The 26,815-nt window shown below is 37.6% G+C and overlaps 1 protein-coding gene and 1 pseudogene across 3 annotated transcripts in view; both read right to left on the bottom strand.

Moving 5' to 3' along the window:
- Positions 1–23,111, bottom strand: part of UBXN2B (UBX domain protein 2B) — a 46,229-nt gene extending 23,118 nt beyond the window's left edge. For 2 of the 3 annotated variants that reach the window (XM_072604640.1, XM_072604639.1), the window contains exons 1-4: positions 22,384–23,111; positions 15,867–15,973; positions 3,905–4,064; positions 2,814–2,897 (exon numbers count right to left, since the gene is read on the bottom strand). In XM_072604640.1, the coding sequence (XP_072460741.1) occupies positions 2,814–2,897; positions 3,905–4,064; positions 15,867–15,973; positions 22,384–22,542 (510 nt within the window). In that variant the 5' untranslated portion in view covers positions 22,543–23,111. The remainder of the gene's footprint in view (positions 1–2,813; positions 2,898–3,904; positions 4,065–15,866; positions 15,974–22,383) is intronic. The other variant, XM_072604638.1, reaches the window with a different exon arrangement.
- On the bottom strand, positions 5,614–15,858 carry LOC140501261 (RAF proto-oncogene serine/threonine-protein kinase pseudogene; annotated as a pseudogene).
- Positions 23,112–26,815: the final 3,704 nt, after the last annotated feature.

Raw genomic sequence — 26,815 nt, 5'->3', positions numbered from 1 at the left:
GCTTTATGTAGGCCATCTCATCTGGTCCTCACAACAATCCTAAAAGGTAGGTGCTACTATTATTTCATTTACAGATGAAGAAACTGAGGCACAAAAGGTTAGATGACTTAACCAGGGTCACACAGCTAGTATATGACCTAAAGGAGGATTCAAACTCAGGTCTTTCAAGTCTAGCACTCTATGTACCACCTTGCTGACTATAATATTTGAAGCAGATATTAGGATACATCGAAGTCTTACCCACTAAGCTAAATGTACTCAGTTTTTCAAGTATTCTTCATGGTTTCAAGTTAATTGTTTAATGCAATCAAGCAATCAAGAGTAAACATTCAACTTTGTGTTATTCAGAGCTAGCTTATCAATTCATAATAATGAAGCAGATGATATATCACACATATATGTTTTTAATAATTTATACATTATTCCCTCACAATTCTCTGAACCAGGTAGTACAAGAATAATATCCTCTTCTGCAGAATTTATCAGTTATGTAAACTATATTTCATCTTGCTCACACTACCACCTTTCAAAATCCCTGAATGACACTGGAAAGGAGACAGCAAAGAGCAGTTTCTACAACCATCCATCACATTATGGAACTTAGTTCCCACCACTCTAACATGAAGCCCCTGAGGGTCAATGGAGATAGAACACGTAGAACAGGGATTTTTTGCAGGGGGGATTTTAATGGTACAGAAAGTTCTAGTTAAGGTAACTTCCTGTAACAGTGATTACGGGCAATTAAAAACAGTTCTAAGAACTTCTACATTCTCATGAACTGGCATGACATTGATATCATTAAGATTGTAGATGCAAGGTTCCCCCCCACCCCAACTCTCTTCTTTTCACTCTAATTTTTACATTTTTTTTCCTTTTGCTTCTTAGCATCAAAATTAGAGAAAATGGGAGCAGTTATCTGTATAGTTCACTTATTTACCTTAACAGAGCATAATTTTAAATTGTACAATCTGTATCTGTTATCTGTATAGTTCATTTATTTACCTTAACAGAGCATAATTTTAAATTGTACAAACATACAAATTCAAACTTTATATCATTCCTAAACTGCACTTAACATTCTTCCCTAACTGGAACATTAAAATGTGATTGTTTTCTTTAGGAATCATAAAGTTCCTAAAATTCCTTAAAGGTCTGCAATTCATCTGGTCAGTGATAACTTAGTGTTAAGAGGGGGCCACTATATCTTAAAAGCATCATCTGTTATGTTCAAGCATCTTAAGCCCAGCTTAAATCTGAGCCCATGACTCGGCCTAAGAACTAACCAGGGGTCCTCTAATATGCCATGTCAAGACTTGCAATTCCTGCCATCAGTTTCAAAACCATTTTGATAAATGGTAGAATTTGCATAAAATATAGTGACAACAGGATCTCTTTCTCATAGCTTATATTCTGGGATGAACAGCTTTTAATACATAATACATTATTTCCTACTAGCTTCACTGTAGGAAGATGCAAACTGTTGAAGACTATAAGGCAAGCCAACAATCTGCTATAACAGTCCTTATAATTAATAAATGAGATCAATCAGCTTGATGCTACAAACAAGAAATTGAGGAATTTGAAAATGTATTTAAGCACAATAGAATTAGTGTTCAAAGTGACTTTAAAGACCTTAGAACACAACTCATAGAGCACTGGTTTTGAATTAGATCAGGAAATTCTGGGCTCAAGTTCTGAGACTGGCTTAGGTATATGTAATTCATTTAAACTTTGTCAGTTCATTTCCTCAGTTGTTAAATGAGAATCATAACTCCAGCATTTATTTCACAGAGTTTTTGTGACGATCAAATCATACCCACACCCACACACACCCCTGCACAAGCATGCACACACGCACGCACAGATGCATGCACACACATACAACATGACTTTATAAACTTTAAAAGTGCTATGAATACTGGATATCATTTTTTAAAATACTGCAGTAATTGATGTGAATAGCTGGGGTTTTGCCTTTTGCAACACTATAAGGCATTTGTAAATAGTCTTTCCCAAATATTTTTGTTGATTTATTCATAAAACTTCAAAATATTAGTTTTTCTCCTCCCTTTGAATTATTCAAAATATCTCTGTAGTTAATGTTCTGAGTTTCATTTAGGGTCCTGATAGATTTTGTTACAGAGGGAAAGCAGATCATGGCAACGTTGAAGTTCTAATAACAGCTAGCGTCAAGGCTGTGAAATGACAGCTAAAAAAAAGGACCTCACTATCAACAGGCAGCCTGAGATTATGATGTGCTTATTTAAGCCTTATTTAAACTGGACCCAATCAATAATGAATAAATAACAGACCTGCAGAGTACACAGTTTAAAGTTTATTTTTAGTTATAAATTTTACTTTGAACAATTTAAAGAAGAATGAGACTGAGTTAGTGGTAAGGATTCAAAATAAAGCTTTATAGGAAGAGTGTAATGTAGTGAAAAGTGTACTAGGTTTGTAGAAAAAGGCCTAAGTTCCAAATTCTAACTTTTCCACTTATTCCCAGTACGACTTTTAGCGAGTCACTAATCCTCCTTGGCCTGTTTCCTCTTCTGTAAAATGACAGGGAATGAAATGCTCTAGTGACAAGAGGAACAACAATATCTCTTCCAGCTCTAAAGCTACGATTCTAAGACCCTGTGAACAACTGAAAACTACTATAAACATTCTTAAACATATAAAAAACCCTAAAACCCCCAACCAAACAAAAAAACTTCCGTCTGAAGTACAATCACGATATTCCTTAAACCGTAAGATACTGATAACTAGAAGTCAATTTTTAAAAATTTGTAAATTTCAAATATTTCACTTACATCTTGTAGTTGATTTTCTCCATAGACATATTCTGATCTCTTTCGAGAGGAGTCACCCAATCGATATCCACCACCCGAAAATGACTAAAAAAATTAATGTGTAAGCTAAAATTTCATTTAGTTTCAATGTTAATTAACACAACCATTTAAAAACTAGATTATCTGTAATTAGGCTTATTTATCTAATTAATAAGGAGGCTTAATATTAGACCAGAGGCCCTGTGGTATAAAGAACTAAAGCAATAAGTTAATTTTTCTGTGGAGGAAAAACCAAGAGACTTAAAAGCTGATGATTCAGTTTAAACAATCTTAAATACAGAAAAGGGAATGGAGTAAACACTGACATTTATTAAATGTATGGTACATCAAATTAAATTCATCACAAAAACTTTAAAAGTAATGGTATAAGGAATAAATACCCCAATCAAATTTTAAGGAGATACCACAGGAAAAGCTTCAATTTTACATGTGGTTGTACATATTATATTGGGGAACAGGCACTGAACTCATACTTAATACTTTTGAGTATGACATATCTGTAGATATATCTGCAGCTATATCTGTAGTTTTTCTAATTTAAGGTAATTTCGTTTATGAGCTAAAAACATGGCATGCATAATGAATTCATCCATCTTATATTCATAATTCATATTCTTCAAAATGGTTACTGATTAATATTAAATATTATCTTCTTGAGACCACATAATTCCATTAGCTATTCTTCAACACTGACAAGAAATTATTTAAAACTCTTAATAGAATATTTCAGTGTGATTGTTAGTAGTGAACTGAAAACTAAAACTTAAGCTTCATTTGGATCATATAAATTATACAAGCATGAAGATAACAAGTATTCCTCTTTGAAATGCCCATGATGTCCCATTCTCAATAATTATGAAACCACTGGAGACAATCTGAACAAAATCAACTTTTAAATATCTATAAGAATAAAAAAAGAAATAAATAAGTATAAAGATCCTACATTACAACGCACAAAGATTACAAAAGTGGAGCAAGTAATCAAAATGCAAATCTTGTAACTTCTAGATTTCAGTTAAGTTCTAAATGAAAACATGGTATGTGTCACTTACTTTAGATTTGTTACCATCACCTGAAGCTCTTGTGGTTTCATTCAGAGGAACTGCTCCATGTTCCTTTGCCTCTTTGAAAAGTTCGTTCACAATTTTTCCAGTTGTGTTTGAAGGTCCTGATATATGGAGCCCACTGTACTCATGTTCACCTGAATATAACCTTTAAATATTGTCTATGGTTAGAAACTATTAACAATGGAAGTAAATCACATTTTAATCAAAACACCTAATTTTGCATAACATTATCAAATGTTAACCTATAACCAATCCCTCCATAAAAGGAGAGTCATTTCACTGATTTTCTTGGAGCTTTGTAATGTACGATAATGTTTATTAAAGACTGTAAGGAAAATAACAAGAACAACGAATGAATTCTTTTCTGAGTTTACTCAATGGGTAGAGAGCTGACAGAGGGCACAAACGGATGGTAAAATTATGCAATATATTCAGTAGTATAGCTTTTTTTTGCTTTTATTCAGATGTTTGATGTTAAAGAGGCACTGTGTATGCAGACATGTAAAAATATGTTAAGAAAGTTATGGAAGCCAAAGCAAGAATTCAGATTATCAGAAACAAACTGAGAGTTTAACACCAAGACAAGATTTAAAGATTAAATTAAATTCAAGACTATACCTGTCTGAGGAACCAGAAAAAGACATTAAATCAAAAAAGGAAAAAGGTCAATATTTTATTGAAAAGGTATGAAATATTTACAACTTCTTATCCTTTCAGACTCATGTTCTCACTTTTATCAGAGTTCTGATCCTTGTTCTGCCTGCTTTGCCACTTGGAGATTTCAAAATTTCAATGCTGATGCTCAACTCTTTGATCTTGAGTATCCTGGTATATCATTTCTGAACATTCATTGCATCTCTTCATTTCACTTCCATCACCCATAGTTGGTGTGTCATCTTCAGGGTAACTGTTACCCAGAAATGTCATCTATTACTACGTTATCTCCAAAATACTGAACTCTAAAATATCCTTCTCTCTCTCCCTTTGGCGCAATCCTCCTAAACTCATTCTTTGTCCTCACAATGATCTCGAGTCCTTCCATTCCTCCCCGTTGGCCCAGTCTAATACTGCAGCTCTTTTTCAGTCTTGATTCAGTAGTGGACCTATTAACCTACGTACACTGTGCTCCAATACTGAAGTGCCCAACCCCCACCCACACCCCAGATACTGCCATTTCTCATACTCTGCCTTGGCAAGTCTCAGGTTATCTCCACCATCTGACTTTCTGGATACAGCAAACCTCTCTGGTATGCTCCCCCAATCCAAACTAACATTGGTAGATTGGTCCCCAAAAAAGTGCTACTAACCTCAGGTTCAAGGTAAACTCCCAAGACTATAGTTCATGAGCCAGAGCTTCCCATAAACAATCAGCCAGGAGACACAATTTGGTCTTAGTAAATTTTTTACTAAGATATCACAAGAAGAGAAGTAGTAATGAAACATTCTCCCCCAAATCTTCCCCCTGGAAGAGTGGGATATACTCTCCCCAAAACATGTGTAGTATCTGTGGAAATATTGGGCATACACAGAGAACGCTTGAGGCCAAGGCAATTCATAATTCCAATACTACTACAGGGCCTCGATGTCCCTTCTCTTGCTTGTTCCTCATCATGCTGTCAGGTTATTGCCTACACACACACACCCCCATACCCACACCCACACTTCGCCCCAACCCCTTCCCCCCCCACCCCGGCTGTCAGGAGAGCGTGTCTTTGCCTCAGACTTTTTGAAGCCGATCCTCCAACTACTGGATGTTATCTTTATTTCTGGAATGCAGAAACCATGGCCAATGAGGGGTGGGTGTGAAAAAGAAATCTCTTCCTCCCACTTCCAAGATCAGGTCAGGGGTCAAGTTCTGTTTTGGCAGATGGCTGTCACCAAAATTACTCACAACTTTGACTTAGAGAAAATTATTATTACTATGAAACTGACGACCAGGTACTAGTACCATATTACAACATTAATGTCTCATCATCTGTGATTACATCAACTAAGATGTGGTAGGAGACAGAAACTATAAAATCCCTTTTTGTGTATTAGGCCTCACAAAATATTGATTCACTAATGAGGGAATTTAGCTTCTAGTTAAAGAAAGGTGAATTAAATTCTTCCTTTCTTCTCCCTTTTCTTCTGACCCTCTTTGTCTAAATATGCAATTTTGGTTTTTTAGAATTGCCCTTAAGCTATGAAAATTTCAAAAAAACACTCAAATATTGACTTCATTACGTATTTTGAAAACTACATTCATTTAGTTTTATGGTTTTTCTTTCTGGTTATTGTTTGAAGAGTTTGTCTAATGCTTTGCTCCTATCAGTTTATTAATTCTAAATAAAAGACTGAAATTCCTCTTTGAAACTGCACTTCTTCTTCTTTGATGACTCAACTTAGATATATAGCCTAAATTATTTGGGGATGAAACTGATTTTTGCTTTTCAGAATATATTACAATTCTTTCCTTTTGATTTCTGGCAAACAAGCAATCATTTTATGTGACTTGACAGTAACTATTCCTGAACACTGACCACACTGTTTCTCAATAATCTTTATTATCAGCTTACCACTGAGCTTAGTTTTCTTGGATTATAAGATGTTGTCAATCAATCAATATTAAAACTCACTATGTGCCAGCACTGTGCTAAGTACAGAGGACACAAAAGGGCAAAAGACAGTCCTCTGCCCTCAAGGAACTTATACTCTAAAGGAGACAACATGCAAACAAATATATAGAGAGCAGGCTATATACAAGACAAACAGAAGTAACTGCAGGTGCTGAAATTAAAAAGGAAGGCTTCCTGTAAAAATGGGATTTTAGTTGGGCGTTTAAGGAAGCCAGAGAAGTTAGTAGTTGGAGCTGATGAGGGAGAGCATTCAAGGCATGGAGGACATCTAGAGAAAATGTCTAGAGCTGAGAGGTGGAGTATCTTGTCCACGGAAAGCCCAGAAGGCCAACATCACTAGACTGAAAAGTACATTCTGGGGATTAAGTAAGAAGACCTGGAAAGGTAAAGGGGAACAAGGTTCTGTAGGGCTTTGGATACCAAACACAGCACTTTGTATTTGCTCCTACAGGAACGAGGAAGTCACCGGAGTTTATGGAGAGGCTTGAAGCAGGCAAATCCACCAGTAGGATGTTGCAGCAATGCAGGACTGAGGTGTCAGTGAAGGAGAGAAGAGGGAGGATTGGGGAAATGCTGCAAAAGTGGTATCAACAGGACTCAGCAACAGATTGGTTCTGGGTGGGGTGAGAGTGAGGAATCCAGGATGACTCCGAGATTGTAAGCATGATGGACCAAGGACGGTAGTGCCCTCTACAGTCATGCATTCATTCTTCCAGTTGTATCTTCCAGTTTTGTTCCTTAAATTTTTCTTTCCCTCTCTGCATATTTTAAATTTCATATCAACTGTTTTCTTCTTTCAGGAAATTGACTGTTTTGGAGAGGTTCTCTCTTATTGTTCACTCTACTCTTTCCCTTGCCTTTTTTGGTTTCTTCAAGATCTTTCATTTCTTTCACCCTGATAGTCATAATTTATTATAAACAATTTCCTGTGCACCCGAGATTTCTTGCACTTATTCTTTCACACTAGAGCATTTTATTTTAATGATTTCTTTCCTAATTTGTTTGCCGTTTTTCTTGTTTATCAACCTCTGTTGTTTTTTCCCCTCTATGGTATCCATAATAAAGTTCTTTGCTTTTTGCTACTACTGCTTTTTCCTATTTGGTACAATCCCTGTTTCTTTGAAGTTAATGATTTCTTATAGTTGGTCATCTAGCCAGAAGTCAGGGAAGTCTGGGTGAAGTATTTTTCATGCAGTACAGTGGATAGAGGACTAGACTTGGAAGTCAAAAGATCTGTATTTATATCCCATCTCTGGCACTCACTAACTCTATGACCCTGAGCAAGTCACCTAACCTGTTTGCCCAGTCTTCCTCATCTGTAAAATGGCAATAATTATCCCACCGACCTGCCAGGGTTGCTGTGAGGATCAAATGAGATAGTAACTATAAAGTGCTTAGCATAGTGCCTAGCACACTGTAAATGCCATATAAATGCTAGCTATTTTTATTATTACTATTATATCCCATCTCTGACACTTAACAGCTGTACAACCAATGGCTAGTCACTTAACATCTTTGAGCCACAATATCCTCATCTGGAAAATGGGGTTTACTAACATCTGTAGTACCTACCACATAAGCCTGCCAGTAGGTCCAAATGAAATAATATATGTAAAGCTTTTTAGAAATGTTAAAAGTATCGCATAAATTTCACTTATTATAATTGTTATTTTTGCTGATTCTCAAAATTAAGATTTCTGTGTGTCAGGAACATAGCATACACACATTAATAAATGTGCACACATTTTAAAAATTACGTAAACAATTATCTTTAACATGCAAGGAAATTCAGCTTTTCTCTGAGGTGATCTGGACCAAGTCTTATCATCATTTGGAATCTGAGTTTGCTCATCTTTAAAATGGGGGAAGGAGCATGGGGTTGGCACAGATGACAGGCTCCAAGCTGCACTGTTAGAAAGACTGCTGGCATCAATGAGACCACAGAGCCATAAAGATACACTTCATACAGAAAAGAGGCACAACTCTTATTTGGTTCAAAAAGATAAGATTTCTACTTGAAGTAGCTTAAACTCAGATACTGCAGAGTTCTGTAACGTAGGACTACAGAACTTCATACACATCCACACACAAATTAACACACACATTTTCTGGCTGCTGTACATAGAGCATCAAAAACAAAACTTTTTTTGACCAAAGCATTTGACTCATTAGTTCCATGTAGACATAATCACAAAAATATAAAAATCTGAAACTAAAGCATTATTCAAAAGGAAGTGTCAAAATACATAATTTGTCAAGTGAATACATAAAAACAGTGGCCAAACGTAATTATTTGGAATATTTGAGTGATTCTAATTATAAAAGCTTTGGGGGTCAACTCTTTTTCTTTTTTTAAAAAATTGCTTAACACTCTAATAGAGGGAGATGATCAGAGGTCAGAGGTGGAGTTAAATAAAACCAAAGGCTTGAGCATGGCAATTATATTCTAAAAAATCTATTTCCCTTATAACAGATTAGGCTATATGTATACTGATTCTAAGCAATATTTCAGAAATTGCTACTTTTAACTGAATCTATGATACTTTTTTTTTTTGGTAATTTGTATCTTCAAAAAGTAGAGAATGTAAAAGTTAAAAATTACTCGAATTATTCAGGACTTACTGTATCTTAAATTCCAATGCCTTCCTTATAGTTCTCCTATTGGAAGACTATAGAAATCATGATAATTTCTATTGGATAGGCCTTTATAGGCCCAGCTTTTAGAGTACCACAAGCAGTCCCCTGGAACTTCTTCAGAATCATCATGAAGCAGAAGAATTTGCATGAACTTCTGAGCCCTTCCCTTCCAATGGACTCCCAATTTTTTTTCAAACATGTTCATTTTGTCATTTGCTTTATTATGTCAAATAACTTTCATTTGTATAAAATCACATTCTGTATAATTAATCCTATGATCCACCCAAAAAGGATGGTTACCCACCCTGACACTCACTTTCTGACTTCCATACTTTTGCGCATGCTGTCCTGATCTTTGGAATAGTCTCTCACTGTCTAAACCTCAGAATAAATGCCATTTCCTCCAAGAAATCTTCTCTGATCCCTCCAGTCAAGAGATGATCTTCCGCGCTTTAGTCTTAAATAAGACACACAAAAACAGAGCCCAATGCACTAAGTGTTTCAGGTGGTTATAATCTCTGTATTGTCCCTACCTATGAAATTTCAGGCTCCATGAACACAGGCCCCGTTTTGTCTTTACATCTTCCCTAGTGTCTAGCAAAGTGCTCTGCGTATAGACAGTCCTTAATAAATGTCCACTAAACTGAAATGAATGAAATTCATGGGGTAATTTAACTGGAAACCAAACAGATGCCTATCTTCCAGGAAATGGCTAAATAAACTGTTATACATGAATGTTATGAGTATTACTGTACTGTTAAGTGGTCCTACAGAGAAGCATGATGAGACTTACATATGAACTTACGACATATTTATGACACTTAGAGGTTGCTGTAGTGCAATATGCACTGGGCTTGGAATTTGGAAGACCGGAATTCCAATTTAGCCTCAGACACTTACTAGCTAGCTGTGTGACTGTAAGACACCTGACCTAGGTGCCTTCGTTTCCTGGTCTGTAAAAGAGGGATAACAGCACCTACCTGCAAAGACTGTTGAAAGGACCAAAGGAGAGAATTGTCAAGTGCTTAGCACAGCATCTGGAACATAGCATCATATGAAACGCTAGCAATTGTGGTCATTATTATTACACGAACAGATACCAAGTGAAGTAAGCAGATCCAGGAAACATGCAACAACAACATACGCAACAGATACAGGCAACTACAATAATGCAATAGGAAGGAACTGAAACTGAATGCTGTAAAATTATAATGACCAAGCTTGGCTCTAACTAAGAGAAAGGAGAATTTACCTTCCTTTGTTCCTTTGCACAAGTAGGGAGACCTTATATATGATACTGTATAAGATATTGGACTTTTCCTGATATGTTGTTTAGTTTTGCAAGATCTTATTTCCCTCTACATAAAGGGATGTGAGAGGAACGTATTGGGAATGCTGAAACAATATAACAGCAAAAATTCATATTAAAAAATTATAATGATCAAAGTTAGCCACAAAGAGATGAGAAGGCATTGCTTAATTCTTTGTGGAAGTAGGGGACTGTGAGCATAGAAGCCTTTCTGGATGTACTGGTGGCTTGTTATTCTTCTTAACAAGGTATGGTTCTCTGGGTAGGACTGTGCATTAGGGAAATGTAGATCATTTAAAAACAAAATATTAATAAAAATCCATATTTAAAAAATTAAAAGCTACCATGATGAGAAACAGAGGTTTTGTACACTAATTCTATGGCAACTGGACATGGACATTTGAAGTTTGGTCTCCTGGACAAGGGGATATTTTTAAGGACTGCTCCCCTGATACCACTGTGTCACAACTATCAGGTTATCTTTAGTCATATAGCCCATGAATAACAGAATTGTTAACATTATGATGGTCATTTGTTCCTGAAAGCCTAAAACTGCTCTGGGGTTGGATCAATGACCTTTACTAGCTTCACAGCAACGTCTCTGTGCCATTTACTCTTGTACTCTGTCCCAAACGAACCTGACCCTATTCTGATTGATAGCATGACTTCACTGGCTTCTATTTCTCTGTAATAACTTGAATCTCTCTATCCATGTGGCCTAATTTTTTTCCCTTTTGTGTACTGGATTCTGGGGCTCTTTCTTTGTGTGCTGGAACAGGGGTTTTGAACTGAGACCAGCCAGTTGGACTCAGGTTGTTTGTACTACTGGACAGAGCTAAATTCACAGAGGCTGATTCACTGAGACTTCGATGACATCTTCTATACTCCGACTGGCATGGTAGTGCTGACCATATGGACATTTGGGGTAGATGTAGACCTCTCTCTCTGGGAAAGGGAGTCTTTTTGAGGATGGTGGTGATGTGCTGAATGTGAAGGCATGGGGCATGGAATATCTGTTCTGGGAACTAATAGGGATCTAGCAAACAGATTCTTGCATCCAACACATTATTAGGGGAGGTAGTGTTGGTATACCACTATCACTAACATGAGAATTTGCAGAGCTGTCTGATATATAACTTCAATCCACACACACAACGGGGATATTATAACTACAGGGTTCAAGAAATTTACAGCCACATGTTTGACATTGAAATACATTTAGCAGAAACATTTTTTCATTTAAAAATATTCTTTCATTTTATTAATAGTACAAAACACCTTTCTCAATGAAAACATTAATATTTTAGTGATAATAATGTGACAATAGTTTTCCTTATTTTCTTTCTTTTCTCCAAAATTCATTAATTTATTTGTTACCAAGGAGCTTCTGAAAAACACCACAGAAGGTAAGCTTCAGGAAAGTTTTTTGAGCAAAACTGTGTGTTGTGAGCGGAACAAGACTCAAGAAATCTACTTGAAACTCTTCTCCCACTAAAAAAGGCTGCATTCATATTCCAATCTAAATTTTTTTCCTCTGTGTTCACAGAGAAACCTAAAAACTGCATAACACTGGCCATTTTACTTTAAGAGTGTACTTTGGGGAGGGGAGGGGAAGAGAAAGATCAAAATAAGCAAACAAAAGTTTTGTTATGATGAAAAAAAATAAACAGTATGGATTAAAAGAAATGAAGCAGTATGGTATAATGGATAGAAGGTCAACCTTGGAATAAAAAAGATGTGAGTTCAAATCCTACCTTTGACATAAACAATCTGTTTAACCATGGCAAAGTGACTAAATTTCTTAGTCTTCTTGACCAATAAGAATTCTTCCTCTGCATTACTGATGTTCACATGTCAGAAGCTATGCTCTAATGAAATCACAGGTTTGCACATAAACACACCCACACCCACACCTCATACCAGAAAAAAAAATGGAAGCAAAAATGTAGAAAAAATATCTGAAACATCAACAATAACACCAAAGCAGAGTTAAAGTGTTCTCTAAAAAAAACAGAAAAAGAAAAAGAATTTAAAGTGAAATCAGCAAAAATATGAGACAATAAAAACAAAATGGAGTATGATTAATAAAACTTTGGACAATAGATTTACTAAAAAAAACCCAAAACACAAACTATTTCACTGAAGACTAGAATGGAAGGCATAACAGAGGGAGCAGGAAAAATAAGCCCAGGAAATCAACCCACTAGATAGAGATGTGAAAGCTGCACATACAAATGTGCCAATTCTAAAAAACAGAGAAAAGAGGAAAATTTAAGAATTACTGAGACTTTTGGGAAAAAAAGTAATAATTAGCTTCTGACATTTACATAAATAGCACTTTAAGGCCGGAAAAACACTTTCAATACATTGTCTTTTTTTTAGAACAACCTGACGAAGTAAATATACCGAGATTTCTTTATTGCATCTCTAGTGTAGAAGAATATTCAATCTCTCACCTAATGGAGGACACAGTACAAAGGGAGGTAATAAGACCTAGCTGGGCCCTAGGAATCCTACTGCACAGAACCTCCAGATGGAGATGGGAAAGTGGAGAGTGGGAAGGTGAGGTACGGAAACACATTGGCCTACATGGTCCCATGTCTGAGGAAATCTGTTTCTAGAAACTTAATCAATGTTGAGGCAGGCCCAGGTTCATCTTTATTCTACTCCCACACCCCTTGCGTTTCCAGGACAATATAATAAACAAATAAAGTATTTCCAAAATAGGGAGGGAAGTAGCCATGTAGGAGAATCTGACCATGCTCACAGCCTGAGAAACATCCATTTAGTCATCACAGAAATGTCTACATGCCTCAAACTGACAAGGGGGTATAGTCATTAGCACCTCATCCCTTAAATGGGTACTGGCTATAAAGATACCATATCTTCTATGCCACAGATGGTCAAAGGTGGATCCATGAGTTCATCTGTGCTGTACAAGGGAAATCATGTAACTCCAAAAAGGGATCCACAGTCCGTTTAAGTAGAAAGAACAACTCTGTGTCTATGTGGCAGTCAGAGAGGAATTCTAACTGGTCAGAAAAATGAAAGGTAGTCTCTTGAGCTGCCCTCTCGTTTAGAGCCAGAGTATGACAGACTAGGTTCTCTTTACCCTCTTACAATTCCAAGGTGTTACTATGAGAATTGGGTATATGACTGCAGTGATCAGAGGCTTCATTTATGCATTTATTTCCAAATCACAGAGAGTTAACTGATTTATTTTTCTAACTCTTCTTATATTTTTTCCATTCTTAGTACTTGACAATTACAGTCCCATGTAAGTGGCCTGGGCAAGGAACTATGGTTACCATCTAACCATTCTCCTGGAAGACCAATCTGGGGTCAAATACTAGGGTATTTCTGTCCCTGTAACCAAGGTTGATGACGGCTATCTAGGCTGATGTCCAAATAAGGTTCTCTTCTAGTGTTAAGAGTTCTGGTTACTTCCACAGTTCCTAGTGTTAAAGTTGAGCTATATTTAAAGGTAATAAAGATAAGATTCCTCCTTACTCACTAATTGTATTTCTAATTCAATCATGCTTCTCTTACTATTTTAGCAGACAGTCCTAGATAGGTAAAATATGGCACTATTATTAATTCAGGAACTATTCTACTCTGAGCTTTAAGGGGAGACTTCTCTTCTCACTTACTCAGGGGTCTGGTTTGGTTACATGAGCCACATAAAAAGTCTTTTCCTGCTTCAGGGGCCATGGCTTCCATGAAGAAATTGATGACCCTGAAGAAGCAGCACTGAAAATAAAAGCTATTTCTACAGTTACTATAGTTCTGCCTCTTCTTCAGCACTAAAAAGACAGCCGAGTAGCTCATATAGTTTCTGAAATTATGATGGGATAATATTTTCGGAGCTTTTTGTTAAGGTAAAATACCTTGTTTCAAATTACTTTATTCTTGTTCACAAATAGGACAACATGGAAGAGATAAAATTCTGGAGTGTGGGTGTAGAGGATGGGTCTCAGGCATGGCAGTGGGGGGGGGCTCATCTTGTTCTAAGGGCCTGATCTCCATGAGATAGGATGAAGTTTTTACAATTCATAAGATAAGGACCAAGATGAGGGCCAAACTCAATTTTAGTTGGGACTGCTTGTCCTCAGTGCCTTAATAGAGGGGTTCAGGATCTCTCCTCTAGGATCTATATATTTTCATATTATCTCTCATTACAACAACCCTTTGAAGGAGATAGATACTACAGATATTCTCACTGTAGATACTTACTCCAAAATTAACACTCATTCTATAGCACCATGCTACAATGAAAAGAAGATATTTCAGGAAATCAGATAAGAAAATTTCCCCCAAATACTTACAATAAAGGGCAGACTGCAAGTGGACAGAACTCTCAGCAAGGAAGGGTTAGGCTTGAAGTAGGGCAGATGGTCAAGATGGTACTGATGATCTCAGGGGTCTTCCTTATGTGTTCGTGGAAGTTAACTAGAAACTGGTGTTGGTGCTAGTAGAGATATTGAGATCTTTTTCCAAAATGATGGCTACCTTTAATCATATTTGCAGAGGTCAAGTGGGAGGAAGGGTGGTCTCAAGATGAGCACTGCTATTTATGAGGCTCTTGGACTTATGATACTAGGTTATTTTCATCACAATCTGAGAGGATGTGGTGGTGAAGGTGGTTTGATCCACTTGGCACTTAGGAGCTTTGCTGCTTCAGCTAACCTGTCAGTTGTTTTGGGGGTCCCTTCTCCACAGAGTCACAACCTTGATTAATGTTGCAAGGACCAGTCTGGAAGCAGGGACAGGAGTCTAGGAAAACTGCTATTCCTGAGGCTTTGGGGACTACTTATCTCTTTTGTGGCACCTGACTGTTCATGCAGTATGGGTAATACATGCTGTAATTGACAAGTATACTTTTCAAATGTGGAAAGAAAGGGTTCCCTCAATTACATTACCACAGGGGAATTAAAAACCACAGCAATATTTTTGAGTTAACTACTGAATGAGGCTTAAGTAGAGTAAATCAATATGAGCTATACACATCAAGTGAAGAGAAAACAAAATCAGAGCAACAAGGAGGGAGCAATCCCAGAACAAGAACGATATTAGGAATAAGCAGGAAGGCGAGGGAGTCAAGTGTTCATGCTACTTACAGTGCTGGGCACATAGAAGATGCTCAATAAATGTTGATTGATTGATATCAAAAGGAAAAGGGATTACTGAACGGATTAAAACAAACAATGAAAAAATATTTTGCCTATAGGAAATAATGTTAAAACATATGCAAAAATTTAAGGTACGAGAATGACTCATGTTCATTATACTATAGTGAAAAGTGATTTGAAGTTATTTTTTTCTAGTTTAAATCTCTAAACTTATGATTAATAATAAAAGATCACAGAACTTAAAGAACACTTACCTTTGAGGTGGTGTTCTTGGGCTTTTAAATACTTTAGCTTTGGGTTTGTCAGATTGAAACGATGATCTGCACTTAACTTCATCTTCATATAATTCTGCTAAGGCCAACTACAAGACAGAAAAGGCTTGTAAAAATATGGAGCACTAGAAAAAAAACTTCTGGTCAAGTAAAAAGTCAAACACACACACACAAACGCAAATATGTATTGCTAATGAAGTGGTAAAGGTTCCTTTTCAATCAGAACATGAATACTTGATGCTATTTATATAAAGGAGGAAAGGGACATTTTTCTTTAATATATAAATAGAATTACTATTGAATGGGTTAGTTTAGGAATAGACCATGAGGAAAAAAATTATAAAAATTCTATTATATTCATTTTTCTGTTTAATGTTTCCAAACACTAAAAGCAAGAATAATACTTTTTATTAAATTAAACAACTTTTTACTCCCTTAAATGCCTTTGTAAATTTTTTTCCTAGATTTTAATTTTTTTCTTAAATTCTATAAAATCATTTAACTAAGCTATTAAATTACTGAAGTGTAGTAACACTATATTGTTCAAATTCCTTATGCTTTATTTACTAATCATACTGTATCACTTATATTTAAGTTTAAGAAAGTAATTAAGAATTTAATAACACATGTAGTTATAACTAACATACCACCATCTCACCACAAAAGTATAGCCTAGTTCAACTTAAAATAGCTATAGTAGACTCCTAACTGATCTCTCTTCCTTCAATTTTTCTCCTTTCTTTCACAATGCTGCCAAAATAAGAAACTTCCTATGGTATGAATCTGACTATGTACTCCTATGCTCAAAAAATCTTCCAAAGTTCCTGAGTTAATAAGACCAAACAGAAACCTCTTAGCCTGGCAGACATTTAAGTACCTCCCCATCTGGCTATCACTTAATTTACTAGTCCTATTTCACCTTATTCTAATTCAATCAGTCAACGAGCAGTTATTAAGCATTTATCATGAACCAGACACTGAGGATAAAAGGCAAAAAATAAAACTACACCTGCCTTCAAGGAGCTCACATTCTATTGGCGAAACCAGCATGTACCTATAAACACATACAAAATAAATGTAATTTGAGGATGCTTGAGCTGAGCCTGGAAGGAAACTTGTAAGGACTTTAAAAGTCAGAAGTCAGGAGAAAATGAATTCTAAGAGTGGAGGACAGCTAGGGCAAAGGCATGGAGGTGGAAGATGTGATCCTGTGAGACAATGAGCAAAAAGGCTAGTTGGGCTGAACAGCAGAGGATGGAAAGGGTAGGCTCCTTATTCTCCCGGGTAAAAGTGTTCCTTACCTCTTCTAATTTTCCTAGCGCATTTCGTCTTTACCTCTCCTTTGCCCCTACCATTTCCAACACCATGTATAATACTCACCTATGTACATCTCTTACTTCTCTTCCAACCAAACATAAAATAGATTCTTTGCACAAAGGGACTATGTCATTTTTTTCATCATTGCAGCCCTAGCACCTGGCAAAGTAGGTACACAGTCACTGCTTAACAAATATTTGTAGAGTGAATGGATCCAAATATTTACAAGTGGAAAGATAAATTTGTTTTTGAAACTGAAACTCCAAAAGGTTTTCTATATGTGTGTACATATGTGTATATACATGTATGTATACATACATACGTGTATATATATAAATATATGTATACGTGTGTGTATACACACAAATATAAAAAAGAAACTGAAAATAGAACTCTGGTGCTGGGAGAAGACTTAGAGATCTACTTGGACTTCCTTATTTAACAGGGGAAGAAACTGAGGCCCACAGATGACTTACCCTAATTCACACAGCTAGTTAGTTAGCAAGAAAGGTTCCAAATGGGTGAGGGAGAGTGAAGAATTGAAGAAAATGCTGAAATTATGAACCTGATTGAAAGATGGTAGTGCCTTTGACAAATAAGAAAGTTTGTAAGAGAGGACAGGTTTTTTTTTTTTTTTGGGGGGGGGGAGGATGAATTCAGTTTTAAATGAATTTGAGAGTCTCCAGCATAGCCAATTTAAAATGTCCAATAGGAAATGGTAATGATAATATGGCAGCTAGCTGGTGCACTGGATAGAGTGTTCACCCTACTGTAGTCAAGAGGACCTGAGTACAAACTCAGCCTCGGACTTACTAGCTGTGTGACCCTGGGCAAGTCACTTAACCCTGTATGTCTCTGTCCTCATCTGCAAAATGAGATCGAGAAGGAAATGGCAAATCATTTTGGTATCTTTGCCAAGAAAACCCCAAATGGGGTCACAAAGAGTCAGACCCAACTGAAATGACAACAAAATATACAGAGATACAGATATCTAATAATAATAGATTGGATAAAACTAATCCAAAAATCTATTCAAAGAACATTTAATCCAGTAGAAATATCTTGAACCCCAATTCCCTCTACCCCCTTACCTCTGCAGTGCTGGAGGTTGGAAAGCAATCCAAGTAGACTATTCATTATTACTAAAACTGTACTAAACACTTAAGGAAGCACTTGAATTCAAAGTCTGAGCTCCTTTATTGTAGTTTCCCACAGTGAATCAGATTCCTGGATTAAATCACTTTCATTTTATGTCATTAGAAAGTAATGGCAATTTAAAAGTGATGAAGTCAAAATTTAGGCAAAACACAGTCTTAAAAGAAAAAAAAATTTAAGCTACTATACTATATACATACTATATTATGTGTATATATATAATATACATACTATATTAAGTATGATGGAGACTTGGTAAATTGCTGTGTCCTGCTTAAACAAAACACAATACCCCCAAAATTGGAACTTAGAAAATAAATTAGGAAGTGAACAGAAAGTTTCTTTGCTTGAAAAATATTTCGCCACAAAGACTGTTTAAATAGCAAGTTCCCATAAATACTTTTGAGATATAACTGCAAAGTGTCAAGTTTGTAAAATAAAAATAAATTGAGTAACATAACTATGTTTATAGCATAATGGAATCACATTGCATTGTAAGGTTTTACAATATGGTACATTAAGAAAACTGAGTAGCCATGTGAAGGACGTCCACTACCAAATGAATGCTGCTGACACTCTTTCCTCATCAGAACACATCTAGAGTATCATATTCAGTCCTGGGCATCACATTTTAATTAGAAATTGATCAGCTGGAGAATGTTTAGGAGGCAAAAAGGCTGACAAATAGTCTTAAAATTATGCCATAAGATGCCTGGTTGAAAGAACAGAAGAAATTTAGCCACAAGAAGAAAAGATGTGGGGGATGTGACAGCCTTCTTCAATATGAATGGTTGTCCCCAGGAAGAGGGATTAGGCTTAAATCTGTTTTGGCCCAGATGGCAAAAGTAGAAGTAACAGGTAGAAATTAAAAGCAGGCAGATTTAGATTTAATATAACAGTACAATTTCTAGTAATTAGATATATTTTAAAGTGGAATGTTCCGCTTTGGGATACACATAAATTAAACTGATACCTTAACAATCATGCAACAAGAATTTAATAATACATTATTAAAATTAGTCTCTATTTCCTTTCTTTTAACTCATTTCTCAACCTTTGGCAGTTTGGTTTATGACCTCATCACTCAACCAAAACTACTTTTTCCAAAGTTAATAACCATTTCTTTAGTCTCACATTTTATGTTCTTCTCTCAGTCTTCATCCTTCTAGATTGCTCTGCAAGATTTGATGACCACCTTCTCTAGGTTTTCATGACAGTGCTCTCTTCGTTCTCCTACCAATTCAACTAGCTCCCTTCTCAGTCTCCTTATCATCTGTGTCTCACTGATTCACTTTACATTTATTATCCCTGAGTTCACTCTTCTTTTTCTAAACTCTCCCTTAGTGACCTCATCAGCTCCCTAGACTTTAATTAACATCTCTATGCAGATGACTCATATATCAATAAGTCTAATATAATCAACTGCTGGTTGAATATTTCAAAATAGATGTCCCAAACTCCATAAAAAGACCAGAACTTATCATCTTCCTCCTCTCCCCCCGCAACCTGTATGTATCTCTACCAAGTGTCTCTATTTTTAGAGAAGGTACCACCATCCTTCTTTTCTCTAAAGGTCATAATCTTGACTTCTCCCTCTCCTTCTCACCCACCATATCCAGCCAGCTGACAAATCTTATTTTTCTACCTCCACAAAAGAGCTTCCACTTATGTCTTTCTTGCCATTCACACAGCCAGCACTTTAGTTCAGGACCTCATTGCAATGTCTTCCTAATTTATCTGACTCAAGGGTCTCCCTACTCTAATCAATCTTCCATACAATGGAAGGAAGAAAAGAATGCCTCTGGGAAATTATACAGTATCCTTAATGAAAAACTGTTTCTTGACACAAAAATAAATTTTTAAAAAAGGATATTCTCTAATAGAATAGTTACTAAACTCTAGTTTGATACTATGCTATATAGCTATAAATCATAGAATATCATAAATTTCAAAGAATCAAAATTGTGAGTGGCCCAAAGGGCAATGGAAAGAACAGCTGGATGTACTGTCGTATTTGAATACTATTAAAATATTACTGAGCTGTAAAGAATGAATATGAGGAATTCAGAGAAACCGGGGAAAACTTCAAAGAACAGATACAGAACAAAGAAATGATTATAATGCAAGGAGAATATAATGTAAAAGGAACAATCATAATGTAAATGAAGACAATGTAATTCAGACTAGATACTGCAACAAACATTATTCACTGAGAACTGATGTTGGAAGATCCTCTTTCTTGGAGTTGGTAGACTATGTGTACAGAATACTACATTCTCTTTATGATGTGAGGCCTGGTTGCTAAATCAGTTATGCTTAATTTTTTAATAAAGTATTATGGAGGAGAAAAGGTTATTTGAGGAGTGCTTGTGGTGTAAAAAACATGAAATGCATCAATAAAATATTTTTAATTAAGCAAAGGAATGTAAAATTACACAAGGAATGGTGTAAAAGATATCATTCAGGGATTGTAAGAAATGTATTATTTGCAAAGTAAGTGTGACAATCATAGTGAAGGCAGGCAATAACTGTGAATCTTCAATGAGTTGGATAGATGCTCTAAGACAGGTTTATGACAGGATGTAATTAGAATTGCATGGGACGAGAAGGGCTGGATGAGTTGAAAACATGCATATTATATATATTAATGAGATCAATTAAACCTTTTTTTTACTTAAAAACTGTAGCTATTTCTAAAATGGCTTAGTGACCTTGACTGAATGTTCTTTCCTATGATACAGATTTTCAAGGATGGAAAACATACCCATGTGTTTACTAGTATTTGCCTGGCACAGCAGGTAAAGCATTGAAATTTACTAGAGTGTGAGCTTTCCTGGACACGGCATGTATATGTAACAATCTATTATATCAAATTGTTTCTCTCTCTCGGATGTTTTCCAGCACAACCATGTTTTTTTCAACTGTTTATATTTTCACTTCGTTTCTAAATTTATCAGCATAGTGAAAAGATCTATAGAGGCTCAAAGACTGTCACTGAGCTAATGAATTTCAGTAGTGTGAGCTTTGAACTCAGATCTTCCTGACCAAAAGTTACCACCTCTGTCCACTACTTTTCTGCCTACTGCCTTTCCTGGCTTCCTTTGGGTCTCATCTTCTTCTACAGGAAGCCTTTTCCAACCCTTCTGAATTCTAATGCCTTCCTTCTTTTAATTATTTTCTATTTTTCCTACATATAGCTTGTTCGTCCGTATTTGTTCGTCTCTTCCACTACGTTGTGAGTTCTTTGAGCGCAGGAACCCTCTTTAGACATTTTGTATCCCCAGCACTGCCTGCCACACTGCGGACACTTAATAAATGTTTGCTGATTGATCAGGCTACCCACTCAACAGCCTCTCGAGGAAAAGGGGTTAAGTCACAACCACCACTATTAAGATGGAAGAAACAAAAGGCTATCTTTTCCTAGATAAAACATTTATTAAAATCTGTGCTCTTTAAAACAGTCCAGGGCTGCAGGGAAACGAGAATTTCTTTTAAGTAGCCATGCTTCTGGGTGAACGTCTTTTACACGATGGCTTTCTTCTGGTAAGATGTGTACAACACCAGAGAGCCCGGACGTTGCAAAAGAGGAGTGCTAACAGGGTTTCGACAGAGAGAAAACAGGCTGGGAGTGGAGGAGGAGGAAGGGGAAGGGCCATAAGGTCCGGGAGCGAATCTCCACCAAGTTTTAACTTCCACTGACCCTCGTGCATCCAGACACGCGGCTCCTTCCCGCGGTGACCACGGGAAAGGCTCGGGGAGCCAGCGGAGACCCCGGCCCGGCCTCCCTCGCTCGTTCCTCCGTTGCCCACTCCTCCACCAGGGCCCTCTTTTCTGCGGGAGCCGGGGAGGGGCTCCCGGGGCTGGGGACCTCAGAGCTCGAGCCCCTCCCGCACGAGGCGCCCAGGGCACCAGCTGGTGGGGGAGGTGCGGAGAATGGGCGGGAGCGCTCCCCCCTCCTCTCGGGCCCCGACCCCCTGCTGGGCCCGGCTCCGCCCAGGCTGCCCCCGCCGTTCCTTTCCTTCCCTACCTGCAAATCGCGGGCGGTGGGAGGCCTGGGCCCAGCCCGCGACCCCGAAGGCCTCTTCTCCTGGCGATGCCCACCCGGGGTCGGCGGGGCCGAGGCCGGGGTGGCCGCGGTTTCCTCCTCCCGGTCCTCGCCCGGGCGAGCTGCCCCGCCCTCCGCCATCTTCCGCTGGGACCAGTGCAGCCGCGGGTCCGGCTCGCTCTCCTCGAGGCTCCGGGGACTTCCGGGGAGCGTGTTACCCGGGCAACCGCCGCCACCCGGCGAGGACGCACCTGCTCCCGCCGCCGCGCCTCCCCTTCCACCGCGCTGGAGGAGCTGGCCCGGGGTCGGGCTCCGGCTCCCTACTTTTTCCCGGGGTGGGTGGGAGGGAAGCGTAGTACACGCTTGCTCCTTCCTAGGATGGCTGCGGGGACACCCCGCAAACCCTGACGTCACCCCACCTGCCTCCGGGCCCCGCCCCCTCGGGGCTCCTGCCCAGCTCGGCTAAGAGGGGCCGAGGAGCCGGGACGTCCAGACTTCGGTGTTTGATACTGTAACAACTGCTTTCACCTTCTGGAGCAGGGTCCGTAACACTTACCAGTAGGGTAAAGCCTAGGGACTCCGCAGAGCAATATTTGTGTTACAGAAGTAGCCAATTACGTTAAAATGCAATCGGCTATAGATACATGATGTATGTATGTGGGGTGTATATACATATATATGTGTATACGTACATATCTATTACAGAAAGAGCCCCTCAACTGGTTTCAAGGCACACGCTCCCATACTGGAAGCAGGGACCCATTCCAGAGATAGTTTCTAGCTTCTGGTAATAATAAAGCAATCATTTTTGTCCAGCATAAACATTATTTTTGAGGAGATAGGTCTAGATACATGGATGTGCGAAACACTGTACTAGGCTCTGGAGGTACCAGTAAAAAGAATCAAAGAAACCCAACTCTCAATGGGTTTACATTTTTTGAATTTTAATTAAACTGATTTTAAAATTTTAATCAACAAGTATGTTTTCTTTTTTAAATGTTTTCTATCTGCAAGGCACTGTACTAGTTGAATTGTGTGTGTGTTCCTCCTTTGTTACCAAAGAAGACCATGCCATCAGAGAAATAAAGACGTGACTTGCACTTGACTTTGTTTTGAGTGACCAGATATTCATCAGGATGACTGGAGATGACCCAGGATGAGGCAATTGGAGTTAAGTGACTCGCCCAAGGTCACACAGGTGAGACTTGAACTCAGGTCCTTCTGACTCATGCACTGGTACTCTATCCACTGCACCACCCAGCTGCTCCAACAAGATACAGAGATTAAGGCATACTACCTGCCATTAAAAAGCTTATAGTTTAGAAGGGTAGAGGGGAAAAAAATAAATACACAAATAACAGTAAGATGTAGCGTGGTGGTACAGAAATAGTCTGAGATTTGAGGAGAGATAAATTGCTTGCATAACCATGAAGATTATATATATCCACAAGGGTAGTGTCTAAATATAGTTTGCCCGGAGGCATAAATCTCTTTGGAATCTGGTTCATCCTTCTCCAAAAGAGACTGTAATTCATGCCTTAAGGGGAACAGTCGAAGAGTCATAAGCCTGGCCAATCTGTTTTCATCAAAGGCCTTATCAGACTAGACTTAATTTAGGGATCTAGGAAGGCTTCAGGAAGAAGGTAACACCTGACCTACAACTTAAAGGAAGGGATTTCAACTGAAACGGATGGGGTTGAAGTAGGATGGGGAGGAGTCTCTTCCAGGCATGAAGAGTTATGATGAGTTAGAGTTAGAAGAACTTAAAAAGGACAAAGGGAGTGGAAAGCAGTCCAATTTGCCTGAAATAAAAAAGTATATGAAGGGGTGTTGACATTATGAACCCAAGAGACTGGAAAACTGGAAATGCTTTTGACAGAAATAGGGAAGTCTCTTAAAGGAAAAAATTTAAGGGGAAAGGCAATGAATTCAATTTTGTACCATTTAGTCAGTCAACAAGCATTTATTAAGTGACTACTATGTGCCAGGCACTTTACCTAAGCATCAGGGCATACAAAGAAAAGCAGTACTCCTTCCCCCCCAAACTCCCAATCCCGAAAAAGTTCCTGCTCTCAAGGAGCTCACAAGAATGGACATACAGTTTGAAACATCCAATAAGCAATCATTTATTGAGACTGAAGCTTAGGGGTAGAGCTTGGGACTGAACATATATCTGGAAGTCAGTTACCTAGAGATGGTAGTTAAATCCATAGGAGTTGATAAGATTACTGAGAGAGTAGGCATAGCTCATTTGTGCCTCCATAAGAACCCTGTAAGATATTTGTTATCATTATTAGAGAAGCAAAATGGTATCATAAAAAAAATTCTGGATTTGGAGTCAAGAGAGACAGCTTAAAATCTACTTCTGATACTGGTGTGACTGCATAAATCCCTTAACTTTTCTCATTTTTCTCATCTGTAAAATGGAAGTAATAATCCCTTTAGTTTTTTCTTCACAAGGTTTTTGTGAGGCTTAAGTGAAATAATGTATTTAGATGTATTACACATAGACTGCTTTGAAAGCTTTTTTGTTTTGCTTTTTATTTTTTCCTTTGAAAATTTCAAGATGTCTGTTACCCTTATAAGAGAGGCACCATGGTATAGTACATAAAATTAGCCTTGGAGTCAGAAAGAAGTGTTTCAAAGTCTATCTCTAATATGTTTTAGCTGTATGATTCTGGTTAAATTACTTAACTCTGTGCATGGCCTAATAAATTCTCTGAGACTCTAAATTAGAAAGTTGTTGATTTTCATCAGTGAAAGGAATTTCTGTACCATTATCTGTATCATTATCATTCCCACTTTGCTTATGAGGAAACTGAGGGTAAGGAGGTTGTAACTCACACCATAATAGCTCTCTAGATAGAATTGGCAGGTTTTGATGAATTAATGGATGTATAGAGTGAGAAAGAAGGAAAACTCAAAGGTGACTCTAAGGCTTTAAGCATGATTACCTGTGAGACTATTTGGGCTATCAGTAGAAATGGGGAACTTTGTGAGGTTTGGGGTGAGGGTGTTGAATGGGGTGTGATAATGAGTTTTGGCTTGGTGTAATGTTAATGAGATTTATGTTAATGAAAGATCTTCCCTGCCCATCAATGGGCCTCAGATTAGGGGAGTCTTGTTTTTCCAGAAGGACCACACCTTTTGTTAATTGCTAATGAGGCACTGAGTCAGGAGTATATGCCCTCAGAAAAGTGTATATATACTCTGAGGTGAGGTTTTGCTTTGGGAGCTTCTTTGGAAGGAGGTTTGGGTGCCAGATGAGGGTCTGGGTAGCTGTCCTCCCCCCTGAGAATAGACCCTAAAAGAGACATAAAAGGAATGTGATAATAAAGAACATTTTCAATGTATACTGGTACTGTTTGTCTGTTGTATCAGAAAGCAAAGCTTACTCACCTGTGATTAGGACTGACTATGTGACTTCTGTATGTACTTAATGTGACTCATTCGAATTGGGATTTACCTGAAATAATAATCAATTTAACCACCAACACAAATAAACTTCAGTAATGCAAAGAGGGATAGATTAATAAAATAATAATAATACAGGGGCAGTTTCTTTTTTCTTCCTTCCTTTGTTCATTCTTTCATTCCTTCTTCCTTCCCTTTATCTTTCCTTTATCTCTGTCTGCAAAATACTTTACATGTGTCTGAATTGTTTGTCACAAGAACCCTTTAAGATTAGTTATTACTATTTGACATATGAGGAAAACAAGTCTGAGAGATATAAAGTGACTTGCCCAGGATCACACAGCTAGTCAGCATCAGAGGCAGGATTTGATTTCAGGTTTGTCTGGATTACAAATCCATCTCTCTGTCCATTATACTATTTAGACTAAGGCCACACAGTTTCTGTCTATAAAATGGACATAATAATATATTTAGCCATAGCATTATTGTAAATATCAAATAAGATAATCTATCTTAAGTATTATATAAATGTGATACTTTGGTGGATCAATGAATGTAAGTGAGGGGACTCAATCTAGTGATCTTGTTTATGTTTTCCTTTCTATGCTCCATATAAAATCTCCCCAACTAGCTGGAGACCTTGTCCTTATTATTTAACATCTCAGGGGTGACATTCATTTAACTTTGGCATTCAGAGGGCTCTTAGAGGTGCAGGAGAGGCAATCATCATTTAGCAGCAAAAGCTAGGTAGCTCAATATATAGAATTTGGACTTGGAATCAGTGTTCTACTTAAGTCAAAGTCCTGCCTTTAGACACTTACTAAGCTGTATGACCTTGGGTAAATGCCCTAACTTCTCAGCTTCAGTTGTCTCATCTGTAAAATAAAGGCATCCAATTTAAATGAGATAAGGTTTGTAATGGCTTTTCAAACCTCAAAATGCTATTTAAATACTAGCTGTTATTACAAGCTCGCTAAATGAGTGAGTAGCATTCTGGAAA

The sequence above is a fragment of the Notamacropus eugenii genome, chromosome 4 (genome assembly GCF_028372415.1).
Source record: "Notamacropus eugenii isolate mMacEug1 chromosome 4, mMacEug1.pri_v2, whole genome shotgun sequence".
In the NCBI taxonomy this organism is placed as follows: Eukaryota; Metazoa; Chordata; class Mammalia; order Diprotodontia; family Macropodidae; genus Notamacropus; species Notamacropus eugenii.
The sequence above is the reverse complement of the archived record's forward strand: the minus strand, read 5'-3'. Positions and strand labels throughout refer to the sequence as shown.